This window comes from Mobula birostris, chromosome 25, assembly GCF_030028105.1.
Source record: "Mobula birostris isolate sMobBir1 chromosome 25, sMobBir1.hap1, whole genome shotgun sequence".
Lineage (NCBI taxonomy): Eukaryota > Metazoa > Chordata > Chondrichthyes > Myliobatiformes > Myliobatidae > Mobula > Mobula birostris.
In genome coordinates, this window is record NC_092394.1 from 52,233,901 (window position 1) to 52,251,415 (window position 17,515).

The following is a 17,515-nucleotide window of genomic DNA, read 5'->3' on the forward strand; positions in this document are numbered from 1 at the left end:
TCTGGATACTCACTAAAGGAAGCACCCCGTCCACTCCACCTTATCTAGCCCTTTCAACATTTGGTAGGTTTCAGTGCGATCTTCTGCATTCTTCTAAATTCAGTTGAACACAGGCCCATAGCTGCCAAAAGCTCTTCATATGTTAACCCCTTCGTTTCTGGAATCATCCTCATGAACCTCCTCTGGACTCTCTCCAATGACGACACATCCTTTCTGAGATATGGGGCCCAAAACTGTTGACAATAGTATAGCCTGACTAGTGTCTTATAAAGCTCAGCATTATCTCCTTGGTTTTGTATTCTAATCCCCTTGCAATAAATGCCAACATTGCATTTGCCATCTTTATCACAGACTCAACCTGTAAATTAACCTTCTGAGAGTCCTGCATGAGGACTCCTAAGTGCCTGTGCACTTCTGATGTTGGAATTTTCTCCCCATTTAGATAATAGTCTGCACTATTGTTCCTGCTGCAATCACATCACTTGCTCAGCACTACTTACCCCACCACCTACCTTTGAAACATTCACAAACTTCGCCACAAAGCCATCAATTCCATTATCTAAATCATTGACAAACAATGTGAAAAGTAGTGGACCCAATAATGACCCCTGAGGAACACCACTAGTCACTGCAGACAACCAGAAAGGGCCCCTTTATTCCCACTCGCTGCTTCCTGACTGTCAACCATTCCTCTATCCATGCCAGTATCTTTCCTGTAATGCCACAGGATTTTATCTTGTTAAGCGGCCTTGTGTTAATTCTACGCCGATGTCTTGTTACCGAGACAGGAATGACTGTTGAATGTTCTGGGGTTTGGATATTTCAAAAGGGATGGAGGTAAGAGGTGGGGAGTGGCATTGCTGATCAGGGATAGTATCATAGCTGTAGAAAGGGAGGAGGTTTCTATTGAGTCAGACAGGAAGGAAGCAATTGTTCTATTGGGAGAATTCTGTAGACTCTTTCTCCTCTCCCCCCCCCCCCCCCCAAAAAAAGCCTGAGGAACAAATTAAGCGGCAGATTTTAGAAAAATACAGAAATAAGAACTATATACACAAAATGCTGGAGAAACTAAACAGACCAGGCAGCATCTATGGGGGAAAAAGTAGTCTACTTTTTGGGCTGAAACCCTTAAGCAGGACTGGAGAAAAAAGGTTGGGGAGTAGTTTTAAAAGGTGCAAGGAGAGGAGAGAAACAGCAGGTAGTAGGTGAAACTTGGAGGAGGAGGGATGAAGTGAAGAACTGGGAAGTTGATTGGTGTAAGAGCCAGAAGGCCATGGAAGAAAGAAGAAGGGTGAGGAGCACCAGAGGGAGGGGATGGGAAATGGTAAAGTGGGTGGTGGGGGGGGGAGGCCTAACTGGAAGTTTGAGAAATCTATGTTCATGACACCAGGTTAGAGGCTACCCAAACGGGATACAAGGTGTTGTACCTCCAACCTAAGTATGGGCTCCTCATGGACATAACGGAATGGGAAGTGGGTGGCCTCTGGAAGATCCTGCTTTTTCTGGCAGACTAAGTGGAGGTGCTCGGTGAAGCGGTCTCCCAATCTACGTTGGGTCTCACCAATTATACAGGAGGCCACACTGGGAGCACTGAACAGTATATGACCCCAAGAGACTCACAAGTAAAATGTCACCTCACCTGTAAGGACTGTTTAGGGCCAAAATGGTAGTGAGGGGCAGATGTAGCACTTGTTCCACTTGCAAGGATAAGTGCCAGGAGGGAGATTGGTGAGGAGGGATGTTTCTCTTTCCCCTCCCCACACCTTTGAAATCTACTCCTCAGCTTTTTCTCTAGTCTTGCCAAAGGGTTTCAGCCCAAAACATCGACTGCATTTTTTTCCTCACGGATGCTGCCTAGCCTGCTGAGTTCCTCCAGCATTTTGTCGATTTCCTTAGATTTCCAACATCTGCAGATTTTCTCTTGTTTCAGAACTGAGTTGTTGTCATGGTGACTTCAGATTTCCTAATTGGCACCACCTTAGTCCAAAAGGTTTAGATGGGGCAGAATTTGTTGGGTATATCGAGGAAGGATTCCTGACACAATATGTAGACAGGCCGACAAGAGGAGAGACAATACCGGATCTAGTGCGAGGCAATTAACCAGGTCAAGTGTCAGACATCTTGGTGGGTGAGTATTTTGGAGAAAGTGATAACTCCCTGAGTTTTACAATAGCCTTGAACAGGGATAGGAGCTCACTGTATGGGGAAGTATTTAATTGGAGAGGGGGAATTATGCCATTAGATAGGAACATGGGAGCACAAATTGTGAACCATGTCCTTGGGGAAATGATCAATGGGAATGTGGATGTTGTGGAAGAGTGGGTTAGTAATTTTGCAGATGACATGAAGGTTGCTGGAGTGTGGATAGCATAGAAGTAGAAGGTGTCTTGTGTTACAGTGGAACATTGACAGGATGCAGAGAACTAGGGTGAGTAGTGGCAGATGGAGTTCATACCCCCTCCCCTCCCCCAAGTATTGTGAAGTGATTCACTTCGAAAGGTTGAATTTTGGGTCAGGATCATAATTATCAGGTGCCGTGCCCAGTTTGAGCTTTGACTGCCATGGCCCACACACTCCTGTTTCGGGTCAAGTGGATCTATTCATTGGTATTCGTTTCCATTTCTCTGGCTGCTGTCTCCATCATCATTTGTCTTTGTCTTCCTCTTTCTTCCCTTCAATCTTTCCCATAATTACCATGCATTCTAACTCCTCTTTCCTAATCACATGTCCAATGAAGTTGCGTTGCCTTTTCATGATCTCGTGCATTATTTCTTTTTGTGTTTGTTCATGATATCCTCGTTAGATATTCGTTTTGTCCATGATATTCTTTGCATCCTCCTCAAAAACCACATCTCTGCTGCTTCAATTCGTTTCCTCATGTTACTAGATATTGTCCAACATTCTGAGCCATATGACATAACTGGATAAATGTAACATTTCAGTACTCTGAGGCAGGTTGTCATGTCTAGTTTAGTATTGGTCAGTATACTGTTCATTCTCATAAAGGTGTCTTTAGCCATCCCTTTCGCCATCCCTTTCTTCTTTTGATGTCCGTGTCGCACCTGCCATCTGATGTCATCCTGCTTCCTAAGTAGTAAAAGTTCTGGGTATGACTCTAAACTGCAACTGGTGATGAGGCTCTGATTAGGGACTTCCAGAGCTTTGGGGAAAGTGGAGTGACCCTTAGTCATTCATTGCTCCCAGGGCCGCTCTGACCCGGAACGGTAGCACCTGCAAGGGTTCCTGCTCAGGATATGAGCGAAGGCCAATGGCAGATCCGGCAGGTTCAGTAACTGAACTTATGACAGAGAAGGCAGATGAGCTAGGACCTCAAATGTCAATGGTTATAGTACAGGTAGATGAACATTTGGAAAGAGAAATTGCAATTTCTTTAGTTTGTCCAACGGAAGGCAATAGGAAACCACTGTTGCTAGATACTGGGTTTCCTAGAATCTATTTGCTAAGAAAACCATGGTCAAACTCTCAAAATGTATAACACAACAGCGTCAGGAGGATCTTCAAGACAATTTGCTCGGTAGGGTTGATTCTGGTCAGCAGGGGATTCCCGACCGTCATCAAGCTACTCATAAAATTCAAGTAACACAAAAGAAAATTATTGCGACTTGGAATGTAAGAATCCTATATCAAGCAGGAAGATTGGACAATGTGATAAATGAAATGGAAAGATTAAAGATTAACATCATGGGAATTAGCGAAGTTCATTGGATAGGTGCTGGAACATGTCAGAATAGAAATAAAACACTATTCTTGTGGAACATTCCATACTAGTGGAGTAGGAATCCTTATGGATGAATACAGAGTTAATATCAGGGTTCTTGGCAGTGTGGAGGAACAGGAGGATCCTGTCTGAAAATAGGTCCATTTTCATAGTTGCCACTCGAGTAGATAGGGTGGTTAAGGTGAATGATGCATTGACCTTCGTTAGAGGATTCCTTTGGCTAAGCTGGCGGCATGTTCGGACCAAATGGACACTCTGGGTCCAATTGAAGGTGTATTTTTTTTGTCTTATGATTGTAAGTCACTACTGGATATTAAGAACATCAGGTACAGCAGGACTATCCCATCAGCAAGTTGCTCGATGGCAGTGGAGCTGGACTTGTTGCATACCGTTGTGTTGTCACCTGGACTTGTTGCGCACTGTTGTATAAGGCAGTGCAAGCTGTGAGTGATTGTCTTGGATGTTTTTTTTATGATTGCAAGACAGTATTGGACATTGGTAGTGTAGAATACTGTAAATCCGGTTCATTGGTGAGACTGACAGGGAACTGCATTGCCTCAGTTGCAGTAAAGACTAGACCCACGCCACAAGTCACTGGTTGTAGTTGCCCAGGAGTGGAGATGCTGGAGGCGGCGTGGGAGAGTGCAGAACTGTCTGTGGTTGCGTTGGAACCCATACTGGGTTGGGGGCTGGCCCCTTCTGTCAGTGCTACCCTTCAGTGTTTGCTCAGCGGAAGGACAAGATGAGCCATTAGTCTCCAGTCATGCCATTCAGTGACTTGGGTTATGCTACTTTTACTTTGTGGCTATGTTTATGCAATGCAGTGGGCATGTGACCAGGTGGTTAAGGCATTTGACTAGTGATCTGAAGGTTGTGAGTTCGAGCCCCAGCTGAGACAGCATGTTGTGTCCTTGAGCAAGGCACTTAACCACACATTGCTCTGCGACAACCATGGTGCCGAGCTGTATCGGCCCTAGTGCCCTTCTCCTGGACAACATTGGTGTCATGGAGAGTGGAGACTTGCAGCATGGGCAACTGCCAGTCTTCCATACAACCTTGCCCAGGCCTGCACCCTGGAGAGTGAAGACTTTCCAGGCACAGATCCATGGTCTCGCAAGACTAAAGGATGCCTTAACATGCTTATGCAATTATTACCAACAGCACATATGGTTATGTGTTTGCTCCTTGGCCCTAGAGGAACATGAACTTGGGTCACGAGTTCAAGAGTCGCTAGGTAATGTTGCTGCTCTATAAATCCCTGGAATATTGTGTTTAGTTTTGGTCACCTCATTATAGGAAGAATGTGAAATCTTGAGAGGGTACGGAGGCCATTTAGCAGGATGCTACCTGAATTGGACAGCATGTCTTATGAGGATAGGTTGAGTGAGTTGGGGCTTTCTCTTTGGAAAGGAGGATGAAAGGTGACTAGATAGAGGTGTACAAGATGAGAGGCATAGATCAAATTATTAACCAGAGATTTTTTTCCTGGGGTGGTAATGGCTAATACAAGGGGCATAATTTTAAGGTGATTGGAGGAAAGTGTAGGGGATGTCAGAGGTAAACTTTTTGTGGGTACATGAAATGCCCTGCTAGGGATGGTGGTAGAGGCAGATACATTCAGGGCACTTAAGAAGCTTGGCCATATATTCTATCCTCCATGTGCGTATCTATGTTGGGAAGGGCTAGACTAATTCTGAAACATTTACAGCATAGTACAGGCCCTTTGGCCCACAATATTGTGCTGACTGTTTAACCTGCTTCATTCTGTTCGGTGGAGCACAGAATAAGAGCTGAGTCACATTACAACATTAGGCTTCAATGGTGTAAATTAGTGGTTCCCAAAATGGGGAATTCCCCTGTTGGGGGGGGGGGGGAGTACTAGAGTTTCTAAAGGGGGTATTGGGGATGCACCAGGTAGCAAGGGGCATCTGAGAGATTACAGGCTTAATCTAAGAAATGAATTGCTCCTTGTGTCCCCCCCCCACTTTTATATAAAAAAAAATCAATCTACTCCCATCTTTTTTTCCTCTCTCCAGTTCTGCTGAAGGCTGAAATGTTGTCTGTACTCTTTTTTTTTTTTTTTTTTTTTTTTTTTTTTTTCTCCCCCCCCCCCCCCCCCCCATAGATGCTGCCTGGCCTACTGAGATCCTCCAGCATTTTGTTTGTTGCTTATTACAGGTGTTTGATCCTCAGTGCCTCATAATTACAACAATCATGTAATCACCTCACTCTTGCTAATCCATCACTCTCTTAGACGTGAAGCACATTATGGTTGTTGAAAAGCAATATGACACTTCTGTATTTGGCTATCATTGCCCAATGGAGATATTGCAGCAGTCAGGTTTTGCCTGAGCTATGATAACCTCATAACTTTCCCCTTTATTGATTGCAGTGCTTGAGGTTGGACTTAACTAGTAACTTGTATTCTTAAATGTTCTAATGTTTTTTGTGAAATATTGGAAAATGAGTAAACCGTAGCTATTACCCATTTTTTGTCATTTTAGAGCTGAACAAAAATCCTGTTGATGGTTTCTCTGCTGGATTGATCGATGACAATGACCTATACAGGTGGGAAGTGCTCATCATAGGTCCCCCTGACACTCTATAGTAAGTATTGAATGAAAGGCATGTTTTGAAGTGTCATTATGCTATGCTTTTACACTGAGATTTCTAAAGTAGATATGTTGACAATGTTTCACGATTGACGAAGGAAGCTTTGGTTCTGCTTAAAATGGTGAACATGAGTTTTGCTTTTGGCTGTGATGGATGCTGTGACTGAATGATCTAGCTTTGTGAAGATCTTAATTGTAGTAGTAAAACCAAAATGCTGCATGTACGGGAAATTCTCAGTAGATTAGGCATTTTGATTTCAGTTTTATCATAGGTGGCGAAAGTTGGAGATGACTTTTTAAAGTACTAGATGTGCTATGAAATGGGTGAGCTACAATTTATTGTGCTTAAAGGGGAGAAGAAAATAAAGAAGATTGAATGAATTCAAATTGTATAACATCCATGGTAATAGGCAAAAGAAGCATGGATTTAGAGGTTACTTTGACATCTACAAACTCACTGACTCCCACTGTTTCTTTGACTACACCTTTTCTCACTATGGCATTTGTAAGTATGAAATTCCCCCTCATTTCCTCCATCTCTGGTGATGAGTCTTTCTACTTCAGGACATTCAGGATTTCCTTTCCTCTCCAAAGAGGGGGTTCACATCACTCATTGTAGCTCCCACCTACGTCTCCCCTTCTATTTTCTGCACATTTTCCCTCCCCAAGGCATAACAGGGGAGTTTGCCTTGTCTTCACATACCACTCCATGTCTATGCATCTAACATATTCTCCACAGCATCTACCATCTCCAAAGAGATCCCAGCACCAGGCACATCTTCCCCTCCTCTTTGTTTTACATGGGGATCATTCACTCTGTGATTTCCTTGCCCCGTTGCAGATATCCCCTTCCAGTTAGATTCTTTCAACAGTTATTATACCATTTCACCTCATTCCTGCCCTAAACAGTCCTTCAAGATGAGGCAGTCCTTTGCATGTCATTCCATAGGTATCGTTTATTTTGACCAGCACTGTAGATGTAACCTCCTCTACATCAGTGTGACCTGATGCAGATTGGGGAATTGCTTCAAGCAACTTCACTGCTTCTGCCATAACGGCTAGGATCTCCTGGTGGTCAGTTATTTTAATTCCATGACCCACTCTCACACTGGCAAGTCTGTTCATGACTGCCTTTACTGTCAAGTTGAGATGAGATGCAGATTAAGGAATAGCATCTCATTCTACCTTGGTAGCCTCAAACCTGACAGAATGACCATCTATTTCTCTGACTTCCGGTGACTTCTCGCTGTCCCAATTTATTTTTTTCCACTTGTCCAGCTGGCCCACTACTAGTCCTCTCAATCTGCCCATCACCACTCACTCCTCCCTCTAGTTCCCCTCCTCATTTCCTTCCCTTTATTGCATGTAATACTGTCCTCTTATCAGATTACTTCTTTAGCCCTTTGTCATGTCCACCTATCACCTCCAGCTTGCATCGTTCCCTCTCTCCTCCCTCCCCACCTGCATAGAAGCACCTATCATCTGCCAGCTTGTGCTCCATACCTTGTCCTCACAACTTTTTACACTAGCTATCTCCACTCTTCCTTCCAGTCCAGATAAAGGGTCTTGGCCCAAAGGTATCAATTTTCCTCCATAGATTTCCTCCAGCATTGTGTTGCTCCAGACCAGCTTTCCAGCATTTATAGCCTGTTTTGTGTCACCTACATGTAAAAGTACTCAAAACCATTGTAGGGAACAACTTTGACTATAGGTTTGTCACTAAATGTGATCTACCTAAAGCTGAGCTCTCCAGCAATAGTCATGTTCCATACTGCTGCCTTTGGAAGGATAAGCTGCTGTTCTTTGTTTGTATTGCTCCAGTGGAACCAGAGATGGTCCTTCAGACCCAGATGAAAAATTAAACAGAACAATATAGGCCCTTCAGCTCATGATGTTGTGCCAAACTTTTAACCTGCTCCAAGATAAATCTAACCTTTTCATGTAGCCCTCCATTTTTTTCAGCCATTTTCCTATCTTGGTCTTTTGTGTCACTTGATTCTGTTTATAAATCCCTAACCACACATCCCCATACTTTCCTCCAAACCCCTCAAATTAGCTATTTCCACCCTGATAAAAGTCTCTAGCTGCCCACTTGTGTTTGCCTCTTATCGTCCTTTACACTTCTATCAAGTTGCCTCTTGCCCTAGCTCACTCAGCCTACCCTTATAAGACATGCTTTCTGACCCAAGTATCAACCTGGTAAATCTCCTCCGCACCCTCTAAGCTTCTGAATCCTTCCTGTGATGAGATGACCAGATTTGACTACAGTACTCGCAAGTGTGGTCTAACCGGAGTTTATAGAGCTGCAGCATTACCTTGTGGCTCTTGAACTCAATTTGCTGACTAATGAAAGCCAATCCACTATATGCTGCTTTACCCACTCTATCACCTTGCTCTGCAACTTCCAGGTACCTATGGACATGAACCCCAAGATCCCTCTTTTCATATGCACTGTTAAGAATCCTACTATTTAATCTTTTATTCTGCCTTCAAGTTCAACCTTCCAAAGTGAATTGCTTCAAACTTTTCCGGATTGGACTCTGCCACTTCTCACCTAGCTCTGTATCCTATCAATGTCTCGTTGTAACTTGAGAACCTTTTACACTCTCCGCAATTCCACCAACCTTCGTGTCATCTGCAAACTTTGCTAACCCACCCATTTATTTAAAAATTGCCAAGGGCATGGGTCCCAGAACAGATACCTGCAGAATACCACTGATCATCAACCCCTGGGCAGAATGTGCTTCACCTACCATCACTGTCTTCAGTGGACAGGCCATATCTGAATCCACGCAGCAGAGTTTCCCTGGGTAGGTTGCTTCCTGGTTTTTCTGAATGAACATACCATGGGAAGCAATTTAAAATGCCTTGTACACCTCTGCTTTAATGTTTGTAACTTCCTCAAAGAATTCAATCAGAATGAAACGCGAGCTGCCCCTCAAAGGACATTGACTGTTCTTAATCAGACTGCTTCTCCAGATGCTCATCAATCCTGTCTCTAAGAATACTTTCCAATAGTTTTCTTGCCACTGATGCAAGATTTGGTGGCCTATATTTTCCAAGGTTATCTCTGTTACCTCCAACATAGGAATAACTTTTGCCACCCTCCGATCCTCTGACACTACTCCTGTGGCCAGTGAGGATGCAAGATCATTGCCAATGGCACAGCATTTTTTAACTTTGTTGTAGTAGTTTGGGTATATCACTGAGAGTCTCAGGAATTTCCAGCAGATCCTTTTTTTTTCTTAACTTCAACACGTACTAGCATATCAGCCCCTGTTTAGTTCTTCCTCAAGCATCAAAGTTCCCCTCACTGAATACTGAAACAAAGTATTCATGAAGAACCTCCCCTGTCGCCTCCAAATGAAGGCACGTTTCCTCCTTTATCCTTGATCAGTCCTATCCTAACTAGTTGTCCTCCTGTTCTTCACACGTGTAGAACTCCTGGGGGTTTCCCTTAGTTCTACTTGCCCTTTCCACTCCCTGTCTGTCCTCAGTCTCTACAGGCTACATCTACCTTTTACATCAACTGCCCCATTCTATCACTCTGGTTCCCATCCTTCAACCAAACTAGTTTAAATCCTCCCCAAAGGCTCTAGCAAACCTGCCTGCAAAGATATTGGACCCCTCAGGTTTAGGTGTAACCTGTCCCTTCTGTATAGTTCATACCTCCCCTAGGAGAAATCCTAGTGATCCAAAAATATGAAACTCCATCTCCTACACTCTTTTTCAGCCACACATTTACCTGCTAAACGTCATCCTATTTTTACCCTTCCTAATGTGTGGCACAGGCAGCAATCCAGAGATTTCTACTCTTGAGATCCTGCTTTTCAGCTTCCTACCTAGCTCTTTATATTCTCTCCTTCAGGACTTCATCCCTTTTCCTACCTATGTCATTGGTCCAAGATGTACAAAGACCTGGCTGTTTACCCTTACCCTTGAGAGTGCAGTGAACCGGATCTGAGACATCTTTAACCGTGGGAGGCAACCAGGGTCCATCCAGGAGAATGTCACCCCCACAATCTTTTTGTCAGTTCCCCTAGCTATTGAATACTCTATTGCCACTGCTCTCCTCTTTTTGAACAAATAATATTTCAAAGCAAAGTCCCTATTTTAGAAGGACATAGGGCTGTAGATTTTTAAAATTTAAATGTCATTGTCAGCAAAACCTTTTGGCATATTTGGGAAACCAAGATTACTGTGTGAATTATTTTATGGAAAAATATTTGATTACATTTCTTTCTGTTCATTGTGGCAATACTTACGCTTATTTTTCAGATTTTGATGCATACTTTTGCATCTTAAGTTGTACGTATACTCCCATGTTGTCACACAAGATTGCATTGTGATGCATCTTGTCTACCTCAAAACGTGGATAAATTTAATTAATATAACAAAGGACATGTCCAAATTACTGCACTTTGAAAACTGAGAAGTGTGGTGTATATCTCTGCAATGCTGTGCCATTTTATGAAATTGACAAGTTGCTAATTGAGGAACATTATCGCCTGTCCTTTTCACAGTAAAATACTCATTGGTGATTGGTACATAGATTATTAACATGTATTCTCATCAACTTCTCAGTTGGGTGGACTGCTGCAAAATATGGGATTCAAATGTATTCCTGGTTCTTCCTTTGCCTACCCTATCAGAAATGGATTAATCATTCATACTTTTCCTCATAGAATAGGAATCTAATTATTTGCAAAGCATTATGTCCCACAGTAAATGTCTGTGTAGTGAAACTCTTGATAATAAGTTTTCCCCTTGAAGGAGACATTATATTCCATCAGAAATCAAGCTATATTTTAGTCTTCATCAGCTGAAGGATTGGAGGACAGAGGTATGGAGCATGAAATGTGTTAAAGGAAAAAAATCTGATTAGGTTTCCAAGTCGAACATTAACAGACTAGGGAAATTGGGTGTTGGAGGGTGTGGTAGCTATTATGGTGGAATTGGTAGAATGGGAAGCATCTAGCCAAAGATAAAGATTTTAGTTTTTCTAGAGCTCAATTATGCTGCAAAACAGCATGTTCAAAACTGGATATCTGATTACAAAGGCTTTGGGGAAGTTTGAAATTTTCTTGATGGACTGTATTTTCAAGATGATATGACAAAAAGGTAGTTTGGGGGGACCAGAGTTCATGGATGTGAAATGCAAGTAACGAGTCAATAAATCTAGATGGGAAAGAACAAAACCAGGCAAGTGTTTGTACCAAAAGGTGAAGCATTGAAAAGATTTGGAAAGGCACATGAATAAATAATGTAGTTTGTGGTGTGGATTAAGATTGTTCAGTTCTCTGGCAGATATGGAATTTTATCAAAATTCAAGCTTCCTTCTGGTCTCTAAATGTCTCTAGATGGGCATCAGCTGGTGATCTTCCTTTCTGATATAAGTGATGGCATCTGTCTGTCTCGAAGGACAGTGGAAATATAGTGTGCAATATGGATCAGTCAGTTCTGTCACTGCGAACAATGACACTGGAATGACCTCTTCAGGGCACAAGCCTGGGCGGAAGGAAAGTAAGGAGATCTTGGGATGCCCAGTCAAGATCCCTGTCTCTGCCTCAATTGTGTAGTCCAAAGGAAAGTGAAGGCACCCATTTTCAGTGATGTCTAGCCGTGCTAGGGGTTTCTGTCTGGGTTTACTCCAGTAGCCTTTGTCTGTCCAGAGGCTGCTCACGAGGCAGAGAGGCTATTTACCCATAGCTGGGGATGTAAGGGATTAAAAAGAACTGACTTGGGTCTGTAAGTGAGGAAATGATCCAATTGCACAGAAGTATTGAGAACAGGGTTTGAAGCTGATTGGTTAGTTTTAAAGGGATGATGCTATTGAATACTGAGCTGTAGTTGAAGAGCATCCTGAAGTATACATCTTTACTGTCCAGGTGTTCCAGGGTTGAGTGCAGAGCTAATGAGATGGCATCTTCTTTGAACCTGTTGCTCCATTAGGCAAATTGGAGCAGATGCAAGTCACTTCTCAGACAAGAGTTGACGTGTTTCATCACTCCTCAAAACACTTATTACTGTTGATGTAAGTGCTACTGGATGATGGTCATTGAGGTACATTACCCTGTTCTTGGTATATTTGAAGCCTGCTTGAAGCACGTGGTACCTCAGACTGCCAAAGCAAGAGGTTAAAGATCTGAAAACTCTAGCCAGTTGATCAGCACAGGTTTTTGTACTTGATCAGGTACCCATCTGGGCCAGGTGCTTTTCACCCTTCCAAAAGCTGCTCATATTCAGCCTCAGAGATTGAAATCACAGGATCATTGGGGGCTGTGGGAGTTTATGGTTCTTCCATGTTTTGATGGCCAAAGCTAGCATAGATGTCATTGAGCTCATCTGAAAGTGAAGCCTTGTTGCCAATGTCACTTAATTTACTTTGTATGAGGTGATAGTATTCCTTTTTAAGAGGTGATGGTAACCCTGCCACAACTGTTAAGCATCATTCTTTGATTCAAATTTAGTCCGGAATTGCCACTGTGCTCCCAAAATGACTTTCTGGAGATTGTGCCTGGACCTCCTGTACTTTTTATTGGTTGCCAGACTTAACACAATTGATCTACCAATTTCCCAGTTTGGTAGTTTGTTTGCTAATCTGATAACATGGATAAATATCAGTTTATATGATATTTGTCGAGTTTCTTGCCTTCTGTATTGATGTTGAAAGCAATTTGATCTGTAAATGTGCTTGTTTTAATTATCTTAAACTTCCTATGTTGAAATCTCAATGTCAGCCTTGCAAGTTTTTATTTTACAGATATTTAAAGTGAAAATGCCAAGCCAGCTGTGTATTTTGCAATGTAGATGCCTGTCTAGGTGTATTAGAAGATGTGTGTGTGTGTGTGTGTGTGTGTGTGTGTGTGTGGGGGGGGGGGGGGGTGGGAATACTGGCATTATTGCATTGGTAGTCATTTCAGTTCTCCAGTTTGTATTCTGGGTTAATCTGTTTATACCTGAAAAGGGTAGGTGTGAATGTATAATTTTGATAAAGCTGACAAAAGTATTGAAACATGATCACAGAAATGATATGATATTTGAGACTGTAAGACTAAGATTTTAAGACGTGGGAGCACTTAGTGTTCCTACCTCCTTGGGAAACATTAATTTTATCAGCCCTTTTCACTACCTTGACATATTTTGAGGTATATTCCTTAATTTATGAAATGCTATGTTCAAACTGACTTCTACAGGTCACATAAATAGCAGTGGGATTACATTCAGAAGATCTGTGATGTAGGTGACTGGTATGGTGCTCACTTAGTGTTTTCTCTTCCCCATCTTTGAGGGCAAATCTGTTCTGTAACTCCTATAAGAGTACAGTAGCTCCAACAATGCAGCATTCATTATTACTTTATCAGCTTAGGCTACACTTCAGAACTAAGATCTTCACCGGTGATACCCAAAATAATGCTTCCTGTGGTCTGGCTGGTTAATTTATCTAATTGAGCTACTGTTTAAAATTGCTTTCCATTGGCATGATGATTGTCAAAATTAGGGTGCCCATATTCTAGCTATAATTTGGTCATTGTTTCTATTTTAATGGATGTTACTGCTTATTGTTTGTTTTAGAAACCTCTTCACTGATGTTTTGGTTTTTGACATTTATCTTTTGGTTTCATCACCAAGTGATCAACCTGCAGTCTCCAAACCAGTTTCACAAATGACAATTCTAGCAGGCTCAAACATAGAAGTACACCCTTGTTTGAGGTTAATTGGAATTGACAGGGCTAGTTGGTGATGTGGGAGGTTAAGAGGGATGATAAATTGCCTATATTGGATCTTTAATGGTCATTTGGTATACCCTAGGAATGAAATATTCAGCTGGAAAGTTTTAGTGTTTTATGTCAGCAGTATATAACTTCATAAATGTTCAGTTTGATACTTTCTGTAGGAGTGTTGTTGCAAGAACTAATTATTGTATTTTTATCCACAGTGAAGGTGGTGTGTTCAAAGCTCATCTCACCTTCCCTAAAGACTATCCCCTCAGGCCGCCCAAGATGAAATTCATCACAGAAATCTGGCACCCAAATGGTGAGAGCAAAGTCAAGTGGTGGAAGAGCTTGGCTATGGATTAGGGGATTGGTGGGAAAGAAGGTAATCAGGGGAAGAACAATTTTGCAGTTCAGAAAAATCTATTCTTGTAAAACTCTTGATACTTAGTGTCATGCATTTGGCACAATAAGAATATGCCATTGTGTGCCAGATATTATACTTGCTGTTCCAACTGAATTTTATTCCAGCATCTGGTCATGGGTTATGTGAGTGATGCTATGTAGTGAAGTGAGGACAAATCTATCCCATTGACTGGTAAGAGTTTAAAACTGATATGCTTGGCCAACAGAAAACTTATTCTATGAACTTTCTCCCGAGGTTTTGAACTTCATAGAAATCAATAAATAAAATCATGCTTTCCATATGGCAGTGTGAAGTGCTGAGCCTCAAGACCAAAATTAGAATACTTTCAGGAAATGAGGAAGTAGGGTTCAACTAGCTGCTTGTCAAAGTTTCATGCAGATCCAATAACAACCATCCAGATGTCAGCTAATTGGCAGCAGCCTATTACCTAGAACTAATTCCCTTCACTGGTCCTTGACTGCAATTTGTAGATAGTTTGCAGATGATAATGTTCAAAGTACATATGTTAACATGTACAAACCTGAGATTAATTTTATGGGTATACGTAATAAATCAATAACTGAATAATAGCCATAATAAAATCAATGAAAGACTGCACCAACTTGGGCGTCTGACCAGTGTGCAAAAGATGGCAAACTGCAAATACAAAAAGAAAACTGATATTAAACATGAGATGAGTCTTGAAAGGAAATAGGTGTGGGAACATTTGAATGATGGGGCAAGTGAAGTTGTGTAAAATTAACCGCTTTGGTTCAAGAGCCTGATGGATGAGGGGTAATTATTCCTGAACCTGATGGTTGAGTCCTGAGGCTCCTGTACCACCACCTTGATGGCAGCAGCAAGAAGAAAGCATGTCCTGTGTGGTGGGGGTCTGTGATAATGGATGCTGTGTTCCTGTGACAATGCTATATGCAGATGTGCTTAATGGTAGGGAGGGCTTTACCTGTGATGGACTGGGCCATATCCGCTACTTTTTGTGAGATTTTCTGTTCGGGGCATTGGTGTTTCCATAACAGGCTGTGATGGAGTCAGTCTACTCTCCACCACAGATCTATAGAAGTTGGTCAAAGTTTTAGATGTCATGCTGGATCTTGGCACACTTCTAAGGAAATAGAGGTGCTGCCATGCTTTCTTTGTAATTGAACTTAAGTGCTGGGCCCAGGACATGTCTTCTGAAATGGTAACACTGAGGAATTTAAAGTTACTGACCCTCCCCACCTTTGATCCTCCAATGAGGAGTGGCTCATGGACCTCCGATTTCCTCTTCCTAAAGTTGATAATGTCAGCAAGACAAAGGAGTATATTGAGTTAAGAGGTTGTTGCTATGGTACCACTGAGCCAGATTTTCAAACTCCGAAATGCTGATTCGTCACCGTATTTGATTTGGTCCATGACAATGGTGTCATCAGCAAACTGGAGTATGGCATTGGAGCTGTGCATAGCCACACGGTCATGAGTGTAAACAGTGGAGCAGAGCTAAACACACCACCTGTAATGGAGGTTGAACTGACTGGTGCCTGCAGTTGAGGAAAGAGTATCAAATTACTTGAGGTATTGAGGCCAAGGTCCTGAAGCTTATTTTGAAGGGATTATGGTACTGAGTGCTGAGCTGTCATCGGTAAAGAGCATCCTGATGTATGTGTCTTTGTTGTCCAGATGTTCCAGGGTTGAGTGAAGACCCAATGAAATGGCACATTTTGTGGACCTGTTGCTCCATAGGCAAATTGGAGTTGATCCAAGTTGCTTCTCAGACAGGAAATGGTGTTTCATCACCAGCCCTTCAAAATACTTTATCGCTGTGGATGTAAGTGCTACTGGATGATAGTCATTGAGACAGGTTACCATGTTCTTGTGCACCGGTATAACTGAAGCTGCCTTGGAGTAGGTGAGTACCTCAGACTGCTGAAGCGAGAGGTTAAAGATCTGTGATTACTCCAGCCAGTTGATCAGCACAGGTCTTTAGTACTCTGCCAGGTATCCCAGATGCATTTCATAGGTTTGCCCTCCTGATGTCTGCTTGCACATTGGGCTCATTCTGAAATCACAGCACTGGGGGCTGCAGGAGTTTGTGATGGTTCATCAATGTTTTGATGGTCAGTGCAAGCATAGAAGGCATTGAACTCATCTGGAACCAAAGTCCTGTTGTCAATTGATTTTACTTTATAAGAGGTGATAACATTCATGTCCTTCCAAAATTATCGAGCATCCTTGGTTTATTCAAGTTTAGTCTGGAACTGCCACTTTGTCTGTGAGATGGCTTTCCAGAGATCGTACTTGGACATCTTGTAACTCTTCTTGGTCACTGGACTTGAATGCTTCTGATCTGGCCCTCAGCAGTTTGTGGATCTCATGGCTCATCCAGGGCATCGGGTTGGGGAAGACTGAACGATTTTGTGTGGGGACACTAATCTACAAGTGTCTTAAGGTCTGACAACCATGGTATATTCATTCAGATCCATGGATGAGTCCTTAATCATGGCCCAGTCCACCAACTTGAAGCAATCCTATAGCAGCTGCTCTTTAGCTTCTGCCTGAATGCAGGTAAAGGACAGTTAAGTGATCAGATTTACCAAAATTTGGTTTGGACATGGAACACAGGCATTCCTTATCTCAGCAAAAACAGTGGTCTAATGCATTGGGACCTCTGGTGCTACGTGTTATATGCTGATGGTAATTGGGCAGGGTTTTCTTCAAACAAGCCTGATTGAAATCACCAACTATGGTATGACATGTTTGGGTGGGCTGTTTCTTGTTTGGTGATGGCATCATGCAGTATCTCAAATGCTTGATTATAGTTAACCACTGGTGGAATGTGGTCAGGATTATTGTGGCGAACCACCTAGGTATATACAGCACTTGACTGTAAGGTGCTCAAGGTTGGGGAAACACAAGTTTGACAAAGCTGCCAAATTGGAGCACCACTGAGAGTTTATAAAGAAACACACACCTCTACCTTCTGCCTTTCCTGAATCAGAAGTTTGATCCATCCTGTGAATTGAGAAGCCTGCGGGCCTGATCTGCC

At 42.5% G+C, this 17,515-nt stretch overlaps 1 protein-coding gene across 1 annotated transcript in view; it reads left to right on the plus strand.

The window, feature by feature from the left end:
• The window catches only part of ube2g1a (ubiquitin-conjugating enzyme E2G 1a (UBC7 homolog, yeast)), a 56,924-nt gene that overhangs the window by 28,187 nt on the left and 11,222 nt on the right, over positions 1-17,515 (plus strand). The window contains exons 2-3 of the mRNA XM_072242989.1: positions 6,244-6,346; positions 14,291-14,388. Of these exons, the coding sequence (XP_072099090.1) occupies positions 6,244-6,346; positions 14,291-14,388 (201 nt within the window). The remainder of the gene's footprint in view (positions 1-6,243; positions 6,347-14,290; positions 14,389-17,515) is intronic.